Genomic DNA, 24,763 nt, shown 5'->3' with positions numbered 1-24,763 from the left:
GGTTTCTCCAGCAAATGAAGCTCAAATAAACCCTGAATATAAAAGGAAGGGGAAGAAAACATGATGTAAAGACCTGGGGCTTTAAGAAAATTGCCGTTCACTGGGAGTTACACAATAAAATCCAGAAAGTTCGTCCTGCTTCTCTGAGCAGGGAGGCTATTAATCCAGTAAGATATGGGGACTAACTTCTTCTCTTTTTGATTTGAGCCCTGATTCTTTCTTCATACAGATTTTGTATTGATATTACTCCTATCTGTCAGCATGGATGAGTGGCAGGAGAACCAGATTCATGGTCTCTCTATAATGAAGTTAATTCACTTGTGTGCAACTTCAGAGTATCTGTGTGTCTGTCCTTTTTGTGTTTAGATTTCTACACTTCCTGTGTTGCACATACAACATCTCCAACAACATTAGACTGTAGCAAATAAGAGACTATATACTGTGAGTACATTATATAAGCATTGTAATTGCCACAGAAGGATCAAATTGCTAAAGAGAGATGCTAACAACTGACTGGTATTGAACCAAACTGGCAATTGAAAGAGGAAATGCTAACAGAAATGTAGATATGAAGCTGTAAAGAGATTTATTTTCTATTCAATCAAAAAACCCCAAACGAAAATTAAGCAAAAAAAGAATCCAAAGCCCTAAAAAGTACTTCTCAAAAATTCCAGCACGAGACACAGAAAAATTCCTACGTGTTGATTACTATTGAAGAAAAATCACTGTTCTTACCAAGGCTATTTCTTTCGGCCTGCAAGTGTAGCCAACATTAGTTTAAGGATATAATTTCCTGCTCGGAAAGAAATTGTTCTATAACAATCTGATGCCAATTGGAAGCAAAAAGTACTCTTCAGCGTTCCTAGGATTAAAATCACAGTAACTTTTCTTGGCTCTGAAAGGGAAAGAAGCTCACTTTTACTTGTGTTCCTAAGGCAGAAAAAAAGAAGTATGTATGTGTAGAAGAAGAAAAAGATGTAAGGTTACAGATGTGATCATCGTCTACTGGGTTGATTGCATATATGCTGAATGAAGTTTCATTCTGGAACACTGTCTTTCAGAAAACAACATGACAAAGAAGGAAATGCTCCATTTCCCTTTCATCCTAATCAAAGTAGGAGAGCATTCTTCAGTGTTGCTTTAATCTTTGTTTTCAGTAGTAGTTTTTATTTTTCTCCATGGTTGTTTTATCACACTCCAAAAACACTGGGAATAATTCACTTTAGGCTGCCATTTCAGTCAAAACAAACATACAAGCCTGCTGTTTTGGGTTCCAATTCATTGTTTCCTTTTCACAGAGCATATACATACTGCTTCCAAATCAAGCTAGAGACTCCCATTGCATAGATGAAACAGAAACATATACAAATTGGGTATATCTACACTGTCTTTGTGCATCCCTTTAAGTCTAGCTGTCCATACAGGTGGTGAAGCTACTTATGCAATATCAAGCAAAGTCTTTGAGAGCATGTGAGATGCTGATTGCCAGGGCTGCCCAACATGGATAGTGAAGGATGGAAGCTGAATCACTGCACAGAAATCACATTACCATCATGGCTGCTGCATCCAGTTCTGACCTCCTACTCATTTACCTTGTGCATTGATTCCCTCTTGATTAGTACATGCTCCAGTGCAGCCTTTCATCCATGAATATCCAGGGCTGTGAAACATGACACTTAGCAGGCTCTTGCAGACACCCTTACTGAGAGATTATTATTTCCATTATCTTCATTGGCAAACTGAGACACAGAGATCTTGAAGTCAGATGTAAAGTCTGGAGTATAGCTGCCTGCGTGTCCCAGATAACAGGGTATTCGTCACAAGACTGGATGTTTCATCTCTGTCACATTTCTTCCTTCATAACACCTATGGTCCTTGGGACAGACCAATAATTTGCTTTGCATTTATACTGACCACTCCCCTGTATTGGTGCTGACCATTCCAAATCCAACAGACTATGACAAGGGTGGTTCTTTCCACTCAGAAGGGGGATATTTAAATGGTGTAACACTGATGATATTTCACACATATAAAACACATGAAAAATGCTATATCCTAATACTTCAGACTGATCTTTTTGCCTAGCTCACAAAAAGAAGGGCACCTAATTGAGCAGTGTGTATTAAAGGAAAACAAAGAAATAACAGGAGATACATGATTATTATTCATAAACTGCAAGCTATTTGAATACTTCCCTTCACTGTGATTGGAACCAATGTTAGAATTAGTTCAGATTAGCTAGACAAAACAGTTATTTCATAAGGAGGAGTTTAGGTAAACCCATAATAATTTAAAAAATACTGAATAATACAGTTTACCATTCTTGGCCTGTCCTCTTCACATGGCTCTTTTGGTTTTGTTTTACTACCTGAACCTTTCTACTTCTGGTCTCGCTGTGCCGTATTCAATGACATGTAATCCACTGCTTATTTATCATGAGCTTCTTCTCATCCTTCCCTTATTCTTGCAGCCTCACAAACAAACTAGTAAGTAATCAGACACTGGAAAAGCCCAAACCAAATAAATTAATGTATGCTACAGACTGATGCCTCTCGCTTAAGTCTTGCTTTCAGCTTCTTAAGTTCAGTACTGTTTATATCAACTATGAGACCATAATCTGTGATTTTCCAGGCCTCCTCATAACGGTGCATTTCAAAATAATATTGTGCAATCTTATGAAATGTTTCGGCTAAAATTTCCCTGCCAGGACCTTTCATGATGCTGCACAGTGCCACAGATTCTTCCAGCTGCAGTGCCTCAGTATACTCCTTAACTGCTGCTTCTTCCTCTGACACTGATAATAGCAGGTGTCCTTTGGAGCAGTGATCATCAACACGCGTTTTAAGGCTGTTACAGCCATGCTTCTGGATCACTTTCTCCATGTCTTTTAAAGCTCTGCCATATTTTTTCAAGTGCATAAAGCAAACAGCTCTCTGTCGGAGATATCTTGGATTATCTTTGCTTGACAAGACAGCCAGGGTGTAATAACCAAGAGCCTTCTCATAGCGATATTCCTTAATCAGCTCATTTCCTTCTTGGGCTGCTACCTATGGACAGAAAATTAGCTAATATTAGTGATTGAAAGTGAAAGAAAAAGTAAAATATCTAGTCTGGCCTGGCCACAGACACAGACAATAACCGAAGAAGTCTTAGATACTTTTTAAGATGTTAAAATTGCATCTAGTTGAAGAATGAATAATTGGCATAATTTTGGCATGCAGATACAAAAATCCTGGACCAAGGGGCACTTGTTGATCTTGACACTTTCTGAACCAGACTCTCCTTTGCTCCTGCATATTTTGCCAAAGGTTGAAGTTGTTTGCATCCTTTAAAAATGATATGTGAACTGAAAATTGAATGGTCAAACTAAAAGTAGACAGTGTTCATCTCATGAAAGCAAGCCTCTGCCATGGTCTGCTCTAACAGGTGATTATATGGAAATGGCATCTTCTGGTTAATATATACAGTTAGCTCCATGTAATAATAACACAAGATACTGGGACTGTAACTGAAAGTGAAAAAATCCTCAGTTTCTTTGTCATTGGTGAGGGTGTAGGAGACGGAAAAATTCTTGTGTGCTTAGAATCAAAGCTGCATTTTAGACTTGGCTATAAAAAAACTTCCCAACCTCTCACAGTGCAGTAAGCAAGAGATGGTTAGCATGGAACCTTACCACTGAGTAGTGGTTATCTCTAAGAGCATTTTTGAGACACCACTGTTAAAAATGCAACATGATTAGGTTTTTTATTGTGCTGTTTGGATTGTGCTTTTTCACCTGTTTTCAAGTGTCTTGCCTAAAAGCAAATTAATTAGTTTCCTTTGTGGATATGCCATTCACAGTTAAATGCTCATTAGGTTCCCATTCTGATGTTTCCTTTTTTTCAGTTCTCTTTAGCTAGCAGCAGTGTTACATCTTGTTCAAAACCAGTTGATCCTGAGATGAGCATGATCAGATCCCAAAGGAGAACTGCCCCACAAATATTGCATGTGCTAAAAATGAAGGTCGGTCTCTACCAAAAAGTGTCCCCAGGCTATAGGACAATCTAGCTAACTGATGACTTCGCTAACCATTAATCTTGAGTGCAAGTGAATGATCTGCCCTTATCTGAAGGGAAAAACAACAACAAGAACATAGAGAAGGCTGAAAGAGCTATATATTTAGTTTTATAAAGGTCAATAAAAAAAACTCCATTAGAACTATTTTCCTCTAATGGATTTCTCCTTATTTCCCTTTATTGCAAATAAATGAAGCTTTTACATGCTGCAGCACAGTGAATGTTTAAGTTATAAACAAGACAGTCACGAGCAGTCTAGGTCTTGCAGAAGGCTGAGCCAAACAAGCTGAGACTTCAAGTACAGGATAGATTTTTTCATTAGTCTTATCCCCTGGGATATCACACATTGCCCTCCTATGCTCATGCTACCCAAAACTCAGCCCAGCCACTGCCTCAGTAGCCACTCTCCTAGCCTTCTCCAAAGGCCGCACGTAACAGCTGGCTCAAGTCTTCTTCCACTCTGCTTGTGTGCATTGTTTTTGTATTTTGGTTGACCTAGATGAAAACCAACCGCTGTTTAATGGAACTAAGGAAAACAGGCCCTGGACCAAGTGGATCAGCATTGCAGGTGAAATCTGAGTAACACATCTGAGACTAGTAACCTGAAATAATTTAGCCACTCCTAACAGTTTAGGAAGAACTCTAGTCCAATTATTTTGATTGAAAAGAAAGTAAAATCCTCCATGTATTCATATTTATTAGAGACAGACTCTCAGCTTCCAACCCTAGAAATAGAGATAGGGCCTGCCCTCAAATAGTGTAAATCATTAGCCTTAATATTTCTGGCCACAAAAATGTAAGGCAGCCTGTCCCCAAACATCTCAGATATCCGATTACATATGCATTTAGTATATTTAGTAGAGTAGCAAATTTATTTTGTCCTGTCAAGTGTTTTTAGGGCAACTAGTCAATACAGGTGTTTTCTTAGTGGCAGGATTTTAATAGGGGATCAAGGTGGAACTGCTTCTCCACGTGAAGAGCATCCTGACAAGAGAACATTTTTTCACTAGAAATTCTAAAATGCTCACTGTTCTAAAGAGCTCAGTGTGGCTTCTCAAAACACATAGTATTTGTATAGTTAAATGGAAACTTTTCAGTCTTCTTAGTGCATTTGTTTTCTCACTGGCAGGAGAAACAAATAGATTTTTTGTTGTTCTCCTGGTGACTAATCTTATGCTGAACCTGGTAGCATGCAAATGAGGATCAAATTAGTTTACTGCACCACATATGATATTGTCATTACTAACTAACATACTGCTTTGGCTTGTTCACATTTCTCTGATAGTGTCAAATGTAAGCGAGCCACAAGATTCTGAATTTCCTTCCACACTCACAGGAGAAAGGAGCATCTGAGAAGTAAATGATTCTGTCATTCTGATTTTCAGTGGTGGAATAAACAGGGTGATCAGGGTGCTGGATTCTCTTTTGGCTCTGCCTGATTTAAAGGAACCGAGGTGGGACCCATTTTTTTGTGTACAACACAGATTAATTAGCAGCTTATTTGCATATCTTCTTCTGAACAAAGACAAATATGAAATGAAGACCTATGGATAGGAAGTGCCCAGAAAGCCAGAAGGATATTACACTATTGAGTTCAACTTCTGGTCTCTGCAAGTGGCTTGGTACTAAGGCTTTTTTTACGATCAGCTTCATTGCAGGTAACTTTAAGAGGCCAAGAGCAGGCTATAAAGTTCATTTTCAGACGAAGTGACATCCATCTTCAAACTCATCACTAGAGATTTTAATTATGGTTTCCAGACTTCGAGATACTTGTGGTATCTCATCTGGAAGGGGCTTAGCAGGCCACAGCTAAGAGGTGGTGATTGGACCACTTGCTGGATAGGTCTCTGTGTCCCTTTCTACCATCTAGTTTTCTCGCTGTGTGGTAAAGGGCTGAAAATACACATATATTTTTGTTACTCTCTTAGTTCTACTGCCTAGCAATTAATCTTAGGTTAAAGTTGATTGACCAAGGTTCAATTCCTTAGAGAGAAAACAGAAGTGAGTTTAATGCACATGGAATTACAGAGAAGGGTTAGTCTGGGATCAGTAATACTGGAAGATGGAGCAATAAGCCTACACCTTTGAAAGAGGGATGCATGTTTTCAGAACAATTTGGAAAACGTCTTTCCCTTCTTTACCTGCAGACCCTATTTTGACCAGAAAACCCTTTTGTATTCTCTGAGCAGCTATAGGATGAGGCTCAGGACACAGGCACAGGGCACAAGAAATACGCCCAGTGATATTTATGCAATTATAAAGGAAGTCATAGCTTGCTTTAATCCGTATGTCCCTGTGAAGTCACATCTTTTACAGATTTCAACAAAATAAACATTTTAAATTCTCTAGTTTGCAAATTTCAATCTCTCATTCTCCCATGACAGGCAGTTCTGCAACTGCTGCATGAAAGGCATGTGGAATGCTGAATTCTACCACTTTGGGCTGAGGGACAAATTCAGACACAGCCCACAGAGCTTTTGAGACCACTTCTGCAGGACGCAGCTCTGGATAACCTATGGCATGTCAACAGCCAACAGAAACTGCAGCTCTGAGGAGCTGGGCAAGGAGTTGGCAATCAGTCACACATTTAGCCTTTGACATAGGAAACTGAAGGGTTGAAGCTGCACTAGCGACACGCAAACTCCCTTCCTCTGACCTTTTGCAGTTTAATAAATCTTTCAGATTCCTAATCCCATGCGGCTCTCCCAGTTGTTTACAGATTCCTTAGCGTGGACCCCTTGGACTATAAATAATGGGAGAATTTTATTACCTTGTTTTTCATGAAAAAAATAAAAAGTACATCAAGGAGCTCTCCTTCCTCCACCCTTTCCTATGCAGCTGACTGTAGAATTATTTTTAGCTTTTAGATCAGACTCCAGGATAATGATGATACATTTCTACAATACCTTTAATCTCCAAGCACTCTAAAATCAAAGTGACAGTAATACTTTTGCATGTGGAGTGCCAAGTGAGGGCTGACAGTCTGCTCCAGGTCTGCTAGAAACACTCTGGGACATCAGATAAACCACTAACCTCTTAATGGCTTCAGTCTCCTTATTTCTGAAACGGAGATTAAAAAACACCATCCCCCAGGAGTGTAATTAGGAGCTATGGCACAGTAGGGCCATCTTTGTTTTTTTGGCACAAATTCTGTCTGTAAGCTTTCTTGCTTTTAGAGATCTGCCTTCCACACATGAACTGGAATAACCTTGTTGGCAAAAGAAAATGCTACAGGAAATCCTTTGAGACACCATGCAGGTGAATTAACCCATTTGTCCCTCACCCCAACAAAGTACATATTTATCCCCTTTGTGACAAAATACATATAAAAAAAATCAGTGATTCTAGGCTAATCAGTGATAAAAGTAATCACACCCAGTAAATCTTCACAGATAAGAGAATGCAGAAAGACCCAAAGGTGCTTGAGTCCAAATGTTTACTCAGTTGCAAAAGCCCAAGATTAAAGATAAAATAATTGGTCTTATTTTATTTTCAACACTGGTATTGAGTTCCAGTCTTGAAATTAGGCCAGTCACCCCTATTCCCTCAAGTGGCAGAGAAACCTTTCATGTTAAATAAGCCACCAGTAAGGAGTTTTACTGCAGACCCACTTCCATAGTTGCCAACAAAAGACATAAATAAAATGCCTCTCCCCTTTTTTAAAGGTTTTACTAATCTGTGGCACCAGTGAGTTCCTAAAACAGCAGGGCAGTTTAAGCTATACAAAAATTACGCTTTTTCTTATCGACAGCATAAAAATCCCTCCTGCATTTTCTCAGAAAGCAGCATGGAGAGACTTAGCTGTGAGATGCCCATACATTTAGAGAGATGTGGCAGCAAAGGAAACTCAGCTTTCAAACTTTTCTTCATTTATAGACACCTCCTTAGGGCCTTCAGAGACATATTCTTGATTGTATCTTTATCACCTTTATATAGTAAAAGATTACAAATTAGCTCTAAAATCTCCTAACTCTTCCCCAGAAGACTGAACTTGCTACATTATCTGGAAGAGAGGGGCTCTTTTCACTGTAATGGGGTTTATCTAGGGACTGGTACATTAATACATGTTTACTTATGTCCTCCCGCTGTTTCACCAAAATATATACAAAATACTCCTCTCAAGATGCACTTAGTATATCAGCATGTTGTTTGTTTTATAACCCAGGAGAAAGCATAATGATATAGCTTCCCACCGGGGCGCACACAATCTACAAATTGAATAAAAGGAAGCAAACTGATTCTCAGAACACAGAGCTTCTGGGTAATCAGAATTGCAGATGCTTGAGTGAATGTTAAAACTGCTCACCATCAATCTGACCTTGTCCTGGCTTATTATTGGACATGCTTTTTCAGAGCTGGATGCAATTTTGGGATGAAACTTAAAAAAAAATACTGAAAAGTACACGCTCACGGGGACTGGAAGAATACGCCATTTTTGTGTCAAACAGTTTTAACTAAGAAAACCAATATCAAACCTCCTCAACCTCAAAGGCAAGTCATTTTATAAAAATGTATGTTTAGATTCCTAAAGGAAGAATAAAGGGATTGAAGCATTTTATGTGACTGAGTCAGAACCTTCAGTTTCATTTCAACAGGAAAATGAACAAAACATGATCTTGTTAAATCTGTAGCTGTCCTTCACCTCCCCTGCATCTTAGCCTTGGGACTAAACAGGCCTCATGCTAGGGAGACCAACAAGAAATTCCCCCAAGTGGTAAGAAGCGGATATTGATGAATTATTAGAGACAGAAACAAAGTCACTGCAATGAAAGAAGCCTGGATTCAACTCTATTATCTACTCCGACTGTTTGCAGTCAAGGTTGGAGGAAGAAGCCAGTTTGTTCCTCATTCTGCTGAGCAATGGTGTTTCCACAAACTTCTGTTCAAGACAAGGCAAGGAACATCCATACAGCCTAATTTTGCTTCCCGTTTCTTTCCCCACTGAATCCACTGATGTAGCATCAAAAAGGGTCGTACCTGAGAGAGATGCTGCTGTTGGTTAGGGTCTAACAAGTTCAGGAGAAACCCCAGTTCCCTTTCATCTTTCTCAGCTAGGTTGCTCAATGAGTGAGCTGCCACTGGCATGTTCCTCTTCTTCAGCTGAAGCACAGCTAGTCTTGCACTGGCAAATTCATCAGCAAGAGAGTGGCCAAATGCCTCCTGAAGGTGAATAAGGGCCTCTTCATACCTTCCTGTTGGTTAACACCAGTACAAGCTATATAACCCATTCCATGTGGAGAAAGACACCAACAAAACTTACTAAAGCAGAATTTAGGTAGCTTTAGTGTTCAGTCAACATCTAGTGGTATTAATTACTTTACATCTTTTCCCAGAACATTTGCAAACTTCTCTTAAAAACTGCTATATATCAATACACTTATTCTGTTGTTGCCAGGTAACATTTACTGTGTATAACCCTAGAAATCTCATTATCTCTGCAGCTTGTGGAATGATTCCTGCAGACAGAATTTCAAAAGCACTTCCAGGTATCCACACTAATAATTGTGTCTATTCACTTAGTCTGATCAACTGTATAAAAGGATGGGAGCTTACCATTTGCAATCAAAACATCTATATAGAAGATGTGATACTGTGCATCCTTGCAGATTTTAATTAGTGCTCCTGCAGTCATGAGAAGGTCCCTAACAGTCTCTTCCTTTGAAGGTTCTTTAGTAGCAACAAGCTCAGTTAACACAGTCCTGCCATGTTGAAGAAGCCATTGTGTGATCAACTCTTGGGCTTCATGCTTTAAGGATAGGATTGCTGGGATCACCACTTCAGCTTCCAGCTTCAGCGCCAAGGTCAAATCTTGCACTGCCTCCTAAATAAAAACAAAAGACTATGATGAAATGATAACAATAACGATGTATTGATAATCTGCTCTTTTCTAATGCTTTCAGTTCTCAGCTATCCCTCAGCTGTGTACCTTTGGAAGGGTAATGGGCCACAAAGCTGCACAAGAAACACCTTGCTGAAACTGAAAGCAGACTTTTCATGGACTTTGAAGGGAAAAAGCAGTCAGCTCGTGGAAAATCAGAATGGCCAGAGCTCAAAGAGGTGCTGCTAGTGGTACTGCAAGTCCAAGGGTTTGTTTTTCGAATGTCCTTATCTTAATAGTATCTTTTATTTTCTTTTTATTTCCCAGATCTCAAGGCCTAATCAAACCAAGCACATGCTGCATCAGTTCTAAACTTTAATTCCAGCAAAAGATCAAATTAAGTAGCACTTATTACCTCCAGAGTTTCCTTTAAATTGAAAATCATATTCACTGGAACAAACAATACAATAATACAATAATACTTACAATAGGGACATGAGCTGTAAGAAGAGTCTGAGACAGGGTTATCACTTTGTAAAACGATGAGTTTTACTTGCTCCGTGGGACTGGCTGGTTGAAGAAAAGGCTACTGTCTGGACTTCAGTACAATACACAAATGTGAAAATAACCTATTTTCTTTCCCAAAATACCAGCCATTCCCCTAGACTCACTAAGAACTGACAGCTATCCCTTTTCAAGAAAGTCTAGGAGAGCAATCCATGCAATGGTCTGACAGGGTCTGGGAATCAGATCTGAGAGTATATCATTGTTCAGATACAATAATGTTATTTATAAACTGCTTCCCTACTGGGCAAATCTGAGCACTACAAAACAGCAGTAGCAAACATTCCAAAAGTTAATAAAAGCACAATAAAACAGTGGAGGAAAATGAGGTAACTCCCACAGACAGCAGGTGCCTGAGAAATGTTCTGCAAATACTAAAATAAATTTACATATAAAAAAATGGCAAAGGAAAGTATTCCTGGAATAGTCAGGAAAAAAATAGTCATGAAAACAAATTGTGATCTTGTACTCCTAAGCATTGAGTTTCAGAAAAGGTCAAGATCATGAAAAGAAGGGATCTGTTCTGTTCATGTGTTACAGAATACAGTTGTTTAGACCAGCAGAACTAGTCTTAAAAACAGTAAGTGCAACCAGGATAAACTAGCACAAATCCACACACTTGGTTGGAGTTACACCGTTTCACATTTGCAGGGGAATTGGTGTGATATGCAGACAAAATGTAAGGTTATCAACCATCTTAGAAACAGATGAATCATGCAAACATCTGATGTGATTTCCAGGTGATGCACTGCAAACTCCAAAGTGCACCATAACACTAATTGCACATACACAAACTTTTCACAGATGATGGAGAGGGACTCATTAAACCTTGGAACAAACTGTTCTTTGCTTGTTTTTTTGTTTACTGCATCTCATCTAACATAATATCATGTCATGAAAATGTGAAATCAAATACAGGGAAGACTGCAGCACTGCAGGTCACTGCATGGAGGTGACAAGTGAATAAGAACTACGACCAAAGTTTAGCCTTCCTCCCTCTAGACATGGGAAAGCAACTCAGTAACGTCAAGCAGGCTGTCATGTACCCAGCCAAAACAAGACCATCGCTGAGCAAATTCTGTAAGAAACTCTCTTGATTTCAGTGGGTCTATCATCAAGCCTGTGGTACCTTACACTAATACTGCTTAATACAACTAGAAAAACGCCCAGCAAATCATACAGTGATAATACCTTCTGCTGCTTCAGAGCAAGGTAAATGAATCCTCGTCCACTCAGAGCTTGCACATTCATAGGGTCCTGCTTTAGGATGGCATTAAAATCAAAAATAGCAGTTTTCTTCTGGCCAAGGTGCCCATAACATCGAGCCCTAATGAGGAGGGAATCTTCAGCATAGCCACCTGGAGGAGAGAAATGCAGTCATCCTTATTTGAAAGGTCTCTAGCATTACTGCTCTACAAGGTGTGGTAAAATCCCACTGTGCACAGATCATTGATCCCCACCAAAGGGTTTCAGAGGGGCTAAGTGAAAATGATGTGGTAAACCTGCATGTTATGGAATGGTGATTGCAGGGATGAAGAATAAGCACGATTTTATACAGAGCTGTGGCAAGGGTAGAATAAGAGAAATGTGCTGGATGGAGGTAAATAAGCTGGGGCAAGGAATCACAATCCATGATGTGACTGCAAGGAGGGTAATGAGGGTGCTGGAGACGATATCCCAGGGAGGACGTCCTTGAGATGATGATATGTCTCCTGATCTGCATCTGCAGAACTAGAAGCAGCCCTTGGTGTTTTTGCAGTTTGCAATGCAGTCAACATTTGTTACCCTGTATTTCTGCTTGCGTTATTATATTCCTAAATATTGTTCTGTCATCCATACATCCACTGAGCCATGTTTGGTGCTTGTAGAAAGGCACTGAGCATCCAAAACAAGGCTCTAAATGAGCACAGTGAGCAAAATCTACCCTGTAGTCAAGTGTAAATTTACTCTTCAGTTTCCCAGTGATTGTTATGCTTCAGGGTGTTTATCAATCAAATGACCAAGCTCTACTGTATCTTTCCTCTGAAAGCATAATTGGCTCTTAATGCATACTTTTAATAGTGTAATTTGTATTAATACTCCATTCTCATTCTATTCTAAACTGATGTGCCAAAAGAATATGGAAGGCAAATGGTAACTTCCTACGCAAAATTTCTACAGTGGCATTTTCCCAAGGCATCCATTTCTAACTTCCTGCCTCCACTGGAGAGGAGGAGAAGGCTGCCAATGCTACAACTGCAATATATGCTGGGGACATGGAACCATGAAAACATCTCAATACTGTCCCAGTTGGAGAACTCTGACTCTTTAGACAGACTATAGCATTTTGAATTGCACAAATGTCTGCATGCAGATAAGAAACTATGCAGCCAATCACATGGAAAAATATGTGGCTCTCTGAGTACGGCCATTTGTATTTTCAGTTCTCAGTTTGGAACATGGGTTTGGTACAATGGGAAAGGAAGAGAAGCTGTGCACTGGAGCTATGTGGCTGTGCGGTGATGAAGTGTGCCATCCTCAGCTGCATGGTTTGATCCATGCAAGAATAAACAGGCATTTCATGGACAAAGTCTAAGCTCTGCCTCTCCATGGCTTTGCTTAGGGAGTGTGAAGTCCAGTCATAAATGACTAGCTCCTAGAAGCATTCAGGGAGACTTTGGGATTCAGAGGGGGTATATTTTTCTCTCTAGCTTTTGTGAATCAAAGTACCCGCAAGTCCGCTCATCACATTGGCCCAGAAATATGGTTCATTTCACTGCATTGTAATAATCTCCTTGCAAGTTGCTAAGCCTTGACTGGCTCAGCTGCTAACCACAGCTACCTTCCTTTACTGGCAACTCTTGTACGGATTTCTTCTCTCTTGTATTTGCCTTGGTCAAAGGTCTTAGTTCTCTACTTTTCAACAGAAGTGACCAAAAAAAAAAAACCCCAAACCTCAAAACAAATACAATTGTATACTATGCTACACTGAGAAAGAAGAATACAGAATTTATATAGCATGCTGTGTTTAGTATGTGGGCTATCTGATTACACATACAATGGATAAGTAACACACCTTTACTTCTGAAAGTATGTACCCAATACTCAAGTTCCAGGCTGCACAGACTTGCTGCAATTACAGGCAAAAATCCTACTTTGAATGCAGCTATTTTGGAGTTAGATCCATTTCCGAGATTAGCTGCAGGAATGGCAATGAGCTGGCAGATGATATTTTCTACAACGAGTCAGCCTCATGGTTGAATGTTTTTACAACAAGCACATGAAACTACAGAATAATTCCACTTTGCTAGAGGATATCTGATGAAGTGCAGTAATACTTAAGTATGAGTTTCCTGTATTTTTGTTGCCAGTGGAATGTTTATTCCATACTATTGGTTCTGAGTTGAAAGGAACAAAAATCTATGTCAAGTTGGTTTCCAAGAAACAGTTCTGTAACTGTCAGTTAAATACCCTGCTGAGACTACCTGAGTTCTGTCAAAGAATGAATTTTTCACTGATGAAGTCTTGGAAAATATTTTCTGGAAGGAGTTACAAAGACAAGTCTGCTCTGATGTTCTGGTGTCTAGTGGTGTACATGTGTCAATGGCATTCTGCAGGGAAATGGTGAGTTGCGGTTTCACATTGCTGCTCGGTACAGGAGTTCAGTACAGTTTTGCTAAAAAATCCCTAACCTCAGAAAAACCACTCAGTGTCTCTACATCTCAACATCTAACTTGGGAAACACATCGTTCATGGCCTGTTGGAATAATGTGAATGTGTTTGACACAGGCCACCGAAATATTAATGGGATATGATATAAAGACAAAGCAGTTTGGGTATTGTGCTAGCCTAATACCAACGTCAGCCTAAAAGCTCTCCTGCACAGCCAGCAGACCCACCCATTAATGTGAACCTGGTTATTCTCTTTGTGTCATGAATCTAGCCATGTTTCTCTCTTACGTATGGCTGACAGCAAAAACCAGTGTACTTTTACACTTGCCCTACAGGCCACCAAACAACAGGCAAACCTGGGACAATAAAAAAGCCTGGGCTACAGTATGCGCAGAAAACCTAGTCAGGGCATATATTTTACCAGTAGGATGAATTTTATGACAATGAAAATTGTTGCAGGTTATAAAAAGAAAGATAATCAGTTCTGGAAAAGGCTAAAATGATGTGTGTATATATATTTATATACACACAAACAAAAAAAGCAAGTCTAACAGTGATTTAGAGAAAGTAAAGACTCTTTGCTGAGAGTAGATGTATGGCTGCAATTTGATTTATAAACTGTAACTGCCCTACTGTGACTGAACTCTAACTTTCCAGACAGGAACAGGAACCACACTGTGCCAGGCACACAAAAACACAGGCCCCACTTCAAAGAGTCTTCAGTCTAGTTAAAGATGCCAAAAGAAAGTTGTAATAAAAAATGGAATGAGTGGAAAAGGTAACAGAATGAAAGTCATAAAATCACATCGCTCAAAAAGCTCAAAAGCTTCCCGGCTTCTAGTAAAACAAATATACACGTCAGTAAACATTGTTTCTCCCCAAATACCCATGACCGCTTTTCTGATTGCCTCAAGGTTTCAGCAAGAGAGGGTCTGCTCAGGAACAGCCAAAGGAAGCAGAAGGAGTGGCCTGTAAGTATTAAGCAGTGAGTCCTCAAATGCAGGCAATATTTTTTTCTGCCTTCTCTGGGATACCTAGACTCAGAGGGCTGGCAGTACAGAGGAATTCCATGTTTGCCAGTTCTCATGAAACTACTTTTGTGAATTTTTGAGGAGATCTGGAAAGTTTCATGCTTGGTTATTGTTCCCTAAGGTCTTCCATGCATATTCATGGGGACCTCTAAAAGCCAGCACTGTGATTCTGCTCTGGAAAGCAGGAAAAGTAAGATGAGGCTGCTGTAAGAGGGAATGTATTCATACCTCCACATCTATCCCTCCACCATGCCTTTCTCCAAAGACATCACTAATGTGCAACAAATGGAGACAAACTACCAATGACATCACCATCAGTTCAGGATGTGAGCTGGTTTAGGATCCAACTGATCAGAAAGAATCCCTGGAGGTTTTAGTACGTCGGTGCAGGAGCAGCACAAAGGAGAGAACAAAGCTTTACAGGGAAGATATGTGAAGGTGGAGGTACACGGCCACTTAGCTGTTTTGATCAGGTAAAGTCAGAGGATACATACTGTTTTGGATAAGACAGCAGCACAGATGAGGCTGTCTCATTTACTGCCACACTTCTATGCACTGGAATTTGTGATGTCAAGATTCTTTTTTCTCTGCTTTCAAATAAGTGCTGCCTGAATAAACACATGCAGTTGAGTATGAAAAGTCTGGTCCATTCATCCACTGGATGTAGAGCATGTATCCCTCTGCCATCCACATGCCCCTTCCTTTCAAGGTAATTTTGATAAAGATCTTAATTTGCCCAGGGTTGCAATCAGTAACTGTGGCAGCCCTATAATGGATGACAAGTTATCACTGCCACTATAAATACTTTTTCACAGGGAGATGAGCAAATGCAGCCTCTTGCACGGCTGCCTGCAGAGATGAGCCAGCAGACAGGCTCTTAGCAATTCTTTTTCAGTAATGAGGCTTTTTCTTTCTCCTGATATGCTCAAAAACTTCTGTACGGAAGGTTATTAAGGCTCTGGGGTTCTATCAACTGACTCCCATGAAGACAATGTCTATTTCTCAACAAGCATCTGCTGTAGCAGGTAGGGTGTTGATAAGCTGGAATGCACTGGCTGGGAAGGAACCATCTCAAAGCAATTAACAGTTTTCTTTTCCATTTTCATAAACCAATCTCTCTTCTCCTCAATGCTTCTGTCATAACATGCGCTCAGAGTAAAAGGCAGATTTCCACACAAATACGGTACTTGGAACACACCAGAAGTGTTTCAAAATTAGCCTAATCTCTCTCCTTAGGAAAAGCTGGGATAATGATGCCTGTAACTGGGTGCATTCACTCTTTTGCACTAGACTGGAACCACACAGTCATTGCTGTGTTGGTACAAGAGGGCAGCATGTTTGCTGCAATGACTGTTATTCTGAGGTTATTTCTGACAAAACAGGAGGTATCAAATAAATTTAATTGGTGGGGAGGTTTTCAGGATACTAATTGATGTAACAAACTGAGGCTGGAACAGATGGACCTTCTACCTGGCTACATTGCTACATTGCTAGTCTAAAATCAGCCCAAGCTGGCAGTCTTTCAATAGCCTTTCCAAATCACTTACCAGCTAGCACCTCCTCTAAAAGTTACATAAAACAAATGGGATGATGGTTTCCTCTTTCTTCTGAGAAGGGGGTTTCCTTCATTTAGATGATATTGTGAAGTGACCCGTCATTCACAGTCTTTCAAGGACTAACTGCTCATGGAGACCAAATTCCCCCCTCCTTTATCACAAGTTTGGCCTTAGCCTCTTTAACTAACAATTATATTGTATTTTAGAGGAAGTCCTCATCTCTTTCTAGATCAAGATAAATTTTCTGGGAAAACTTTTCCAAAAATTGTCGAATCTTCTTGATGTTACCAGCCTTCAATCCTTACTTCATTCATCTGGGTCCAGTCAGAGTTACTTACTGAAAATCAAGTCTTATGGAAAGGAAAGTCATCCTGGAAGATTTCCTTGATATGTTTCCCTGTATTCTGAGCGTGTACCTGCTGCTGTGGTAAACCAGCCTCCCTGCATTAAGTACAGAAAAATCCCCCTGCCATCCTGCTTTTCCTTTACCGTCAAAGAACAGCACTACACTGCTTAGCTAAAAGGGTGTTTATTTTCCACATTAAAGAAGCGTGGCAAATAAAAAGGAGAAGAATGATCTGATGTCTCTGAGAAGATATCTCTGCTAACATTAAAACATGTAGTTTATTCAACAGCATAGCTGTACTTGCGAGAAATCCTGTAATCATATTCATGAAAAAAATTATGGAAACAGATCAGCTTGTCCAGACCCATTATTCAGAAGCAACCTATAACAACAGAACTGTAATTGCAGTCTCATGTTCAGTAACACCTCTGCTGTAACACAAGAGTATAAGGTGTAAAGAAGGAATACATTGCATTTCCGGTGCACTCTGCATACTGCACTTCTGGAGCAGGAGAAACAGGGAAATGTTTATATAGGAAATTCCAAGCCACCAGCTAGAAATAGAGGGGTTAAGGATGTTAATGATCTTTTCCAAGTTACATAGGAGTTGTGGGTTCTCTGCTTAAGGTTCTCTGTGCATTCTCTGTATTGATGTGACCTAGTAGAGGGGGGTCATGCCTGAACTTAACTTTTAGCATGTGAACAGTGCATTTTAAGGTTATCCTCAACTGCGCCTCAGGAAGATTTCATGTGCTAAATGACAGAACAAAATCACTTGCTGGGCCTTCTCCTAGACAGGTGAAGAAAAGGGGCTGATGTCCCCAAAGAAGTGAAATAAGCCCTGGCAATCCATTTCAAGGAGTTCACAGGCTACTTACTAGGCATTAAGAATTGCAGTCACTGCTTAACTGCACTATTTCAGGGTCTAGATGAGCTGATACTCTAGACAGATTTTAACCTGTTATTCACCTGCCTTTGTAAGTCTACTGTCTCTGTCTTCTCCTTGGGGGAATGATGGATGAGAATCAGACACACTTGCCCACCCATTGATATGATTTCCCAAAGAATTAAATCTCCTGTCGATACGTTGATAAGCCTACCTGATGCAATGATGGCAAAGGAAAGGTAGGCAACAGCCTCTTTGATGTCAGCATCCTCCTGTTTGCTCGTCAAGATGGTTAGCGCTCTGAAATGGCAGTGAGTTTGCATCAACTTCCGGTCTTCGTCTTTGAAAATGTCCATGATTGGCAGGAGGCAGGCGGTATCTCCAGTTTTGATCACTTTCTTTAGCAGCTTAACAATGCGAGAGAAAAAGGGAGGATAGTTAAATTGATGTGAAATGAAGTCAGAAGCTGCTAAAACCAGAAACATTGCTGCCAGGTGAAACAAATACACTCTTTCCCAGTGTTTCCCCACACTTCACTGGGGCTTCAGCCAGCCATGGACTAATTTTTGCTTCATATGCATATGAATGTGAATCTGTTCCAGTTAATTCCTCAGCTGGCCCTAAGGTAAAAAGCATGTTGGAGAGAACATTACATCTTATCTTTTCTCACCACTTCTGCAGCTGTGGAAGACATTCTGGGGAAATATTTATGCTACTTTGCTTTGGGCAAGATCAGCTCTTCCAGCCTGGCAGTTAATTGTTTTGATAAAGAAAGCTGAACCACAGGATAATTGTCCCAAAGAGGAAAACTTTCTGGAGAACAGAAGGATTTCAGTGACCCTTTTTGGCTGTAAAACTGAAACCAGTGAATTTCTGGAAAATGAGTGAAGTGCTGGGCCTTTCTTTTAGTACTGCTACTGGGAATCTGAGAAAAGTATGGATTCAAATCCACAAACTGCTGTCCTGCTGGAAGAGAATTCTTGCTCGACACATGGTCTCCACTCACTGTGCTAATGCCATTCACTGCATTCACAGTGCTAATCACTAAGCAGCTTTTTTCCTAAGGAAAAGAATCAAAAGGCTCAAAATCTCCCCTTAAATCTAACATGCATAGCAGGTACTCAACACTCAAATCTGAGCCAGAGAAGCCAGAAAGGCAAGAACAAAGTCATCTTGATGCACCAGACATCCATTCAACTTATTTTTTTCTCTGTTTTTCCTAAGAGACACAAGTATCTGGGTGCTGACAGGCAGCAGGTGGGACAAAAAGATTTTGAAGAGAAATTTTCAGTCACGTCTATGTTCCATCTAGGACTGGTAGCAGAAGCCACAGGCAGAAACTCAGCTTCCAGGGACAACTTACAGACTCTGCTAAGTCATGTTATTCATTACCTGCCCTCACAAAGGCAGCAAATTATATAAAAACTTTATTTTTCACAGCAAGTAGTGAAGTGGTGACAATAAAGCCCTTCTCTCAGTGGCTAGTAGAATTTATCATGGCCTTTTAAAAAATGCAATAGTTCCCTCTGATGGCAAAAGCTGGTAATTCAACTTTGTAATCTGGCAGGAAAATCAACATGTTGACATCTCTTCCATGGTTTCAAACACACATCATTTGCCACTAAAGAAAGAGAACTTCTGTCCTTCTCCCCCCATCATGCTTCATTAGGGTAATCAGTAAGACTCATGGTTTTATCTTTTAATTTCCTCCAGTATTATGTTCATTTTTTCTAACCATTTCACATGCAGCCTCTTTATTAGTATTTTTCTTTTTCACTGAAATTATACAGTGAACCCAAACTATTTTTACAGTGAGACAATATTGAACATATTATTTTTCTTAGCCTATATATGTAATATATGGTAAAGTTCCACTTACTTATTTCCCTCCGAGACAGTTCATGCTACAAAGCAGTTGAGTAAATCCTAGACTGTCATTAATAAAACATAAAAAAATCACCATTTTTCATCAAATGAATTCTAGAAGTTAAAGAATTAGTCAAATTCAAGCTGGCGGTTTGTGTCTAAGTCTAAGAGTGAATTCCTGTTAGGAATAAACAGATATTCTGCCTCTTAGGCCTTTGCCAAACCAAGTGCCCTTTGTATCATTCCTGTTGGGGATTTCTGGTTCCTGATTTTTTTTTTAAGTATATACCACTGCTGCTTTATCCCACAGATACCAGATGCTTTCAGTGAGCTATTTTGCATGTTGTGGTTTTACAGTGACAACATATACCTTGTTAAATTCTGGCCTTGGTTATAGCAGAGGCTGTGTTCATGCAATAGACAGGATAACTGTTCCTCAAGTGCCAAAAGGAAAACTTTGTACCTTGATTTAAAATGCTGTATGTCAACACTGTCAACAGTGCACAAAGCAAGCAATTTTCTGGTTTCTGGTTCTTTAATTTTATACCTTGGACCCACACCAAATTTGAGCCACTTATTCTAGTTGCTCAGCTTTCAGTTTTTGATTACCTGGTGGGTCAATATTTGATGGAGGAATGCAGTTATAGGGTTTATATTTGATCATGAGATTTCCACCAACCAGTTGGTGGAGATGGAGAGGTGGAGGTGGCAGCAGATGCTTAATGACACTCTGTAACTTTGCATGCATTTACTGGAGAATACACTTCAGATCTGCACCACTTTAATTGCAGGGTCACAGCTTCCAACCCAGACAGCCTTTCCGTTTCCAAGAGACACAGTCATGCCAGCTTGTGAAACATTAAGATAAGACAATTGTTTATTAATTTTCCTGTTGCCTCATATAGGCATGAGAATTGCAGAGGCCTGTAAGGCCATATCTCTGTAAAAGAAAGGTAGTAGTTCTCCCTTCCCTTCTCTAGGGGAAAATTACCAATCCCGTCAATATTGTCACCAGGGGCAGGATGCTCAGTCATGCTCTGCTTAGCTACTTTGACAAAAAGTGTTGTTAAGTATAATGTGATGCATGGGCTGTATTTAGCTAAGTGTCCTTGTGTGGCCTGTGCTACAGACAGAAAGTGCCACTTATAAGACCTGCATTCGGATCATAAAAGTTCTGCTGGATGTCGAACCACCTAAACCCTATTTGAGCTCTGAGTTTCACTGTGCAAACAGTCCTCAGTATTTCTGTTCACGGAACTTCCCCAAACAGCAAACTATTTAGTTTAAAATTGGAGATGAACATGAACCACTGAGCATGACAATGTAATTTGTAGTTATACTGCAGTACTCAAGATTCTGGAAAAAGCAGTATTAAGTCAGGGTCAGATACAGCTATTCAGAAGGGAATGACCCCAAAGATGAAAATTCGCACTGCCTTGAATCATAGCTGCTTGGAAAGTTGTTTGAATTTTAAAATTGCCCAGCAAGAAGGGAGGTTAATTTTTCATGAAAGTCATCAAGGAAGTTTTCCCAGCTTTTCCTATCTTTCTCGAATAGCTCTGACTAGAAGTTTGCAACCATTCCTGAGGAATGTCTCTAAGCACAGGTTGCAGTGGATGTAGCCCCATTGGAAAACCCATTATAGGCTGTATAAGGGGGTGGGTTCCCACTTTGGACCAGGTGATGAGGTGGCCCCACAGTGCAGCTTACATTCACAGCCTTGCAGCTGTCATGTAACGTTGAGGAGCAGGAGACAAGCACGGCACTATGCTGGAAAACCAAAAGCCCTTGGAACACTCTCTGGCAAACCTATGTCCCGAAACTGATCCTTCCTGAGTTCTACCATGCATCTCCCATAGAGCCGAAAGGCTTGTTAGCCCCCTCACCATACTGTCACTTATCACTCTCTCACTCTCTCTGCTAGCCAGGTGGCCTTTACCTGGTTGCCATCACACAAGAAACCTTTCTTCAACTGCAGAAGTGCAAGTCTAGCCAGGATGGGAGGCCTTTGTGGATTTTTGGAGAGATCTACCAAGAGGAGCTTGTGAGCTTCTTCTACCCAGCCCATTTGGTACAGGGCATCAGCACAGAGGATCCGTGATGCTTCATCAGAACCGTCCAGCTCCACCAAGAGAGAAGCCAGCTGGTAAACCCCAGGGGCATCCCTGAGGAAAAAGAAGGAAAAAAAAAGAAAAGACCAGCTTTAGCAAGAATATGCTAATGACAGTAACAGAGCATTTTTGTCTCACCTGCCAGTTAAGGAGCAGGAATCAGTCCAGTATCAAAAGGGATAATATATTTTGCCATATCCAGCATCACGGAAGTCTCTGTCACTTAAGTGCATAATTATCATCTGTCTTTATAAAAACATGTTCTTAAGCAGTTGTGGCTCTAAATAAAGGTTAGCAAATAGTTAGTGAATCACAACTGGGGTTGCAGCTGATACCACAATGGGAAAAGTAAAAAGTAACAGAGATAGTGAAAATAAATCTGCTGTCTGTTGAAGAAATCTGTGTTAAAATTTGCATGGACTACAGAGAATTGCTTTATTAGGTAGCTTCTTGTTCCAGAAGCACTGGCCTGTGTGTAAGGAGGCTTGTATTTGTGCCCTGTGCTACACTGGACAAGTTATCACATTTTTCTTTGCCTCACTTACACCATTCACAAAATTGCAGTACAGGTCCCAAGTGCTGGGTGTGAAATGCTCACCATGTATCTGAAGAAATTGAGAGAACTGAAGCAGAAATCTATATCTCATTCCATCAAGTATACTGAACAATCATCAAACAAAAACAATTTTTGCTGACTCCTATCTTAGGCCAGTTAGTATCTCACGGATTAACTTCCATAGAAAGATTGATCTGATTTGGCTATGTGGATCATATCAGAATATGACATACCAGCAAAATATTTTCCTGGAATAAACACACCTACGAAGTTATGCCAGTTAGGAATGCTTTAAAAGGGTCTATATCCTATTCTCAGTTATCTGAAGCAAGTACGCTCCCTATTACTCAAGCTACACTTTCTTTTTGTTAGGAATCTAATCAACCCTGTTCCTTTTTCTGTCCGTGGGCTAAACTGTCTCCTGGGTACCTCTTCTTCTGGAGCATCTTCTGTCCTTCTTCTTGGAGGACCTTTACCAGCAGTCCTCTTTGGTTCCATGGCACATAGGACTTGACTGTGAAGACAGTTTCTTCCAGCTTCAGCTGGCAAGCTGTGATATAATCCAGGGCTGTCAAGTAATGGCTACCACCAGAAATCCGGATAAGTCCACGACCACATAAGGCTTTAATGCAGCTGTTAGGATGTGGGGAATCATGCTCAACAACCTTCTGGAAGTCCTCCAGGGCTTGCTGATGGTTGTGAGTGTGGAGGGAGCAGAATCCTCGCAATACTAGAAGAGTATTGTAGTAAGTTCTCTGCTCTGCTGCCAAGAGGTGGTCACAGATATCGAAGGCTTTTCTGATGCGTCCACACAGCAGCTGACAGTCTGCCAGTCGGACGCTGAGCTCACGCTTGGACCCTGGGGAGATGTGAAGGAGGAACTGGACTGTCTGGATGACAGGAGGGAGCAGTTCAGTACCATCATTGCCTCGGAGCTCAGTCTGAGCACGCACAGCCTCTCTGTATGCTGCAAACTTCACCTCCAGGACAGTTCGAGCCTGTTCTTCTATCCTCTCAGTGTCATGTGATGAGAAAAGCTCCCCAAAGTGCTTCTTTGCCTGAGCAGGGGTTTCTGTGAAGGCTTGCACTAAATCCTGCATCATTTCCTGCATCCGTCCACCCAAGAAGAAATACGCAGCAGCCCGTTCCAAGAGCAGACCCAAAGCTTCTTCATCTCTGAGATTCTCATCAGCTGTCAAACCCTTGAGGGCCTTGCTACAAACTGCCACACAATCCTCAAATCTGCTTTTCTTAAAGAGGTAAGCTGCCTGCATCTTGCAAACCCAGATATCATTTGGTGCCAGTACAGAGAGGAAGTCATAGCAGTTGCCCAACCATTGGTCCAAGGAACTGCTATCTGTGCTTTCTTTCTGATGTGTTGAGAGATAATTATGGAAAGCTTGGATGACCTGCGGCAGGTGTTCCCTTTGTTTGGAATGCACATAGGCTACTGCCTCAGCTCGATGCATCACAAAAGCTTGGATATAGTCTGCAACTCCATTCCTAGCTTGTGTCCCTGACAGCACCCATGCCAACGCCCTCAGCAACAGTAGCTCCACTGACGGCTTTGGGTGAGCCTTGAGCAGAGCGCTGCATCTACTCAGCACCTCCTCTGAGCATCCTTGCCTGAGCAGGGCTTCCAGTTTATATACTGAGGACACCACATTGTTGGGACTTAGAGTGGAGAGAAACATGGCAGCTGTTCCCACACTGAGGGGCACAGGGGCCAAGTTGCTGCACTGGATCTTGGGAATCTGACTGTTGCCTTTGCACCACATCTCCAAGGTGGCTATCACTTTCTCCCAGAGCTCTTTGTCTAAGGACTTCACTTTCTGTACTGCCATGGGGCCACTGCAGCTGAAGGCAGCCATGTAGAAAGCGGTGGCTACTGGCAAGTCCTCCTGGGCTAGATGCCAGTCCCCCTCTTTGCAGAGCAGTGCGGCAAGCCCCTGAGGTGACATTTTCAGTGTTTACATCTTCACCAAGTAGCATCACAAACGTAACGCTGCTGGTGCCTGTAAAACAGAAAATCAGCAACGTGAGGGACTGTGGAGTGCTTTTTTTGTTGTTGTTGCAGGGGGCGCATTCTAGCTGACAGACATAAGCACACTCAAGTCCTGCAAAAAGGCCAACATTTTGTCATTGACAGACATTGGGGAGCAAAGCCAAGAGAAGAAACAGGTTAGAGAGGCTTTTAGTCCACATCCACGTCACAGTCAATCAGAAGGCGGTCACACAAACCTGGTCAGTGTTCCCTGCCCCACTGACACTCCAGGAGGTGGGGTCTGGGGGCTGCTGGGCCTTTCCCTCCCAGGTTGAGATG

At 41.0% G+C, this 24,763-nt stretch overlaps 1 protein-coding gene across 1 annotated transcript; it reads right to left on the bottom strand.

Annotated features, from left to right (window-relative positions):
• Nucleotides 1–744: 744 nt before the first annotated feature.
• Nucleotides 745–24,449, bottom strand: TTC34 (tetratricopeptide repeat domain 34). The gene is made up of 7 exons (XM_026096497.2): nt 22,870–24,449; nt 21,713–21,938; nt 18,122–18,314; nt 11,629–11,795; nt 9,609–9,876; nt 9,033–9,247; nt 745–3,047 (listed from the first exon to the last, which is right to left on the bottom strand). Exons 1-7 carry the CDS (start codon nt 24,399–24,401, stop codon nt 2,526–2,528), a joined length of 3,123 nt encoding a protein of 1,040 aa, XP_025952282.1. The 5' UTR covers nt 24,402–24,449; the 3' UTR covers nt 745–2,525.
• Between the last annotated feature and the right edge of the window lie 314 nt (nt 24,450–24,763).

This window comes from Dromaius novaehollandiae, chromosome 24, assembly GCF_036370855.1.
Source record: "Dromaius novaehollandiae isolate bDroNov1 chromosome 24, bDroNov1.hap1, whole genome shotgun sequence".
NCBI lineage: Eukaryota > Metazoa > Chordata > Aves > Casuariiformes > Dromaiidae > Dromaius > Dromaius novaehollandiae.
The sequence above is the reverse complement of the archived record's forward strand: the minus strand, read 5'-3'. Positions and strand labels throughout refer to the sequence as shown.

Bases quoted from the DNA above. Each gene is read 5' to 3' on its own strand.
- TTC34 (XM_026096497.2), bottom strand. From the start codon at position 24,401: ATGTCACCTCAGGGGCTTGCCGCACTGCTCTGCAAAGAGGGGGACTGG. The intron at 21,939-22,869 runs GTACCCAGGAGA...CTTTTTCCTCAG, and splicing joins AAGATGCTCCAGAAGAAGAG to GGATGCCCCTGGGGTTTACC. The intron at 18,315-21,712 runs GTAAAGGCCACC...CGCATTGTTAAG, and splicing joins TCTTGTGTGATGGCAACCAG to CTGCTAAAGAAAGTGATCAA.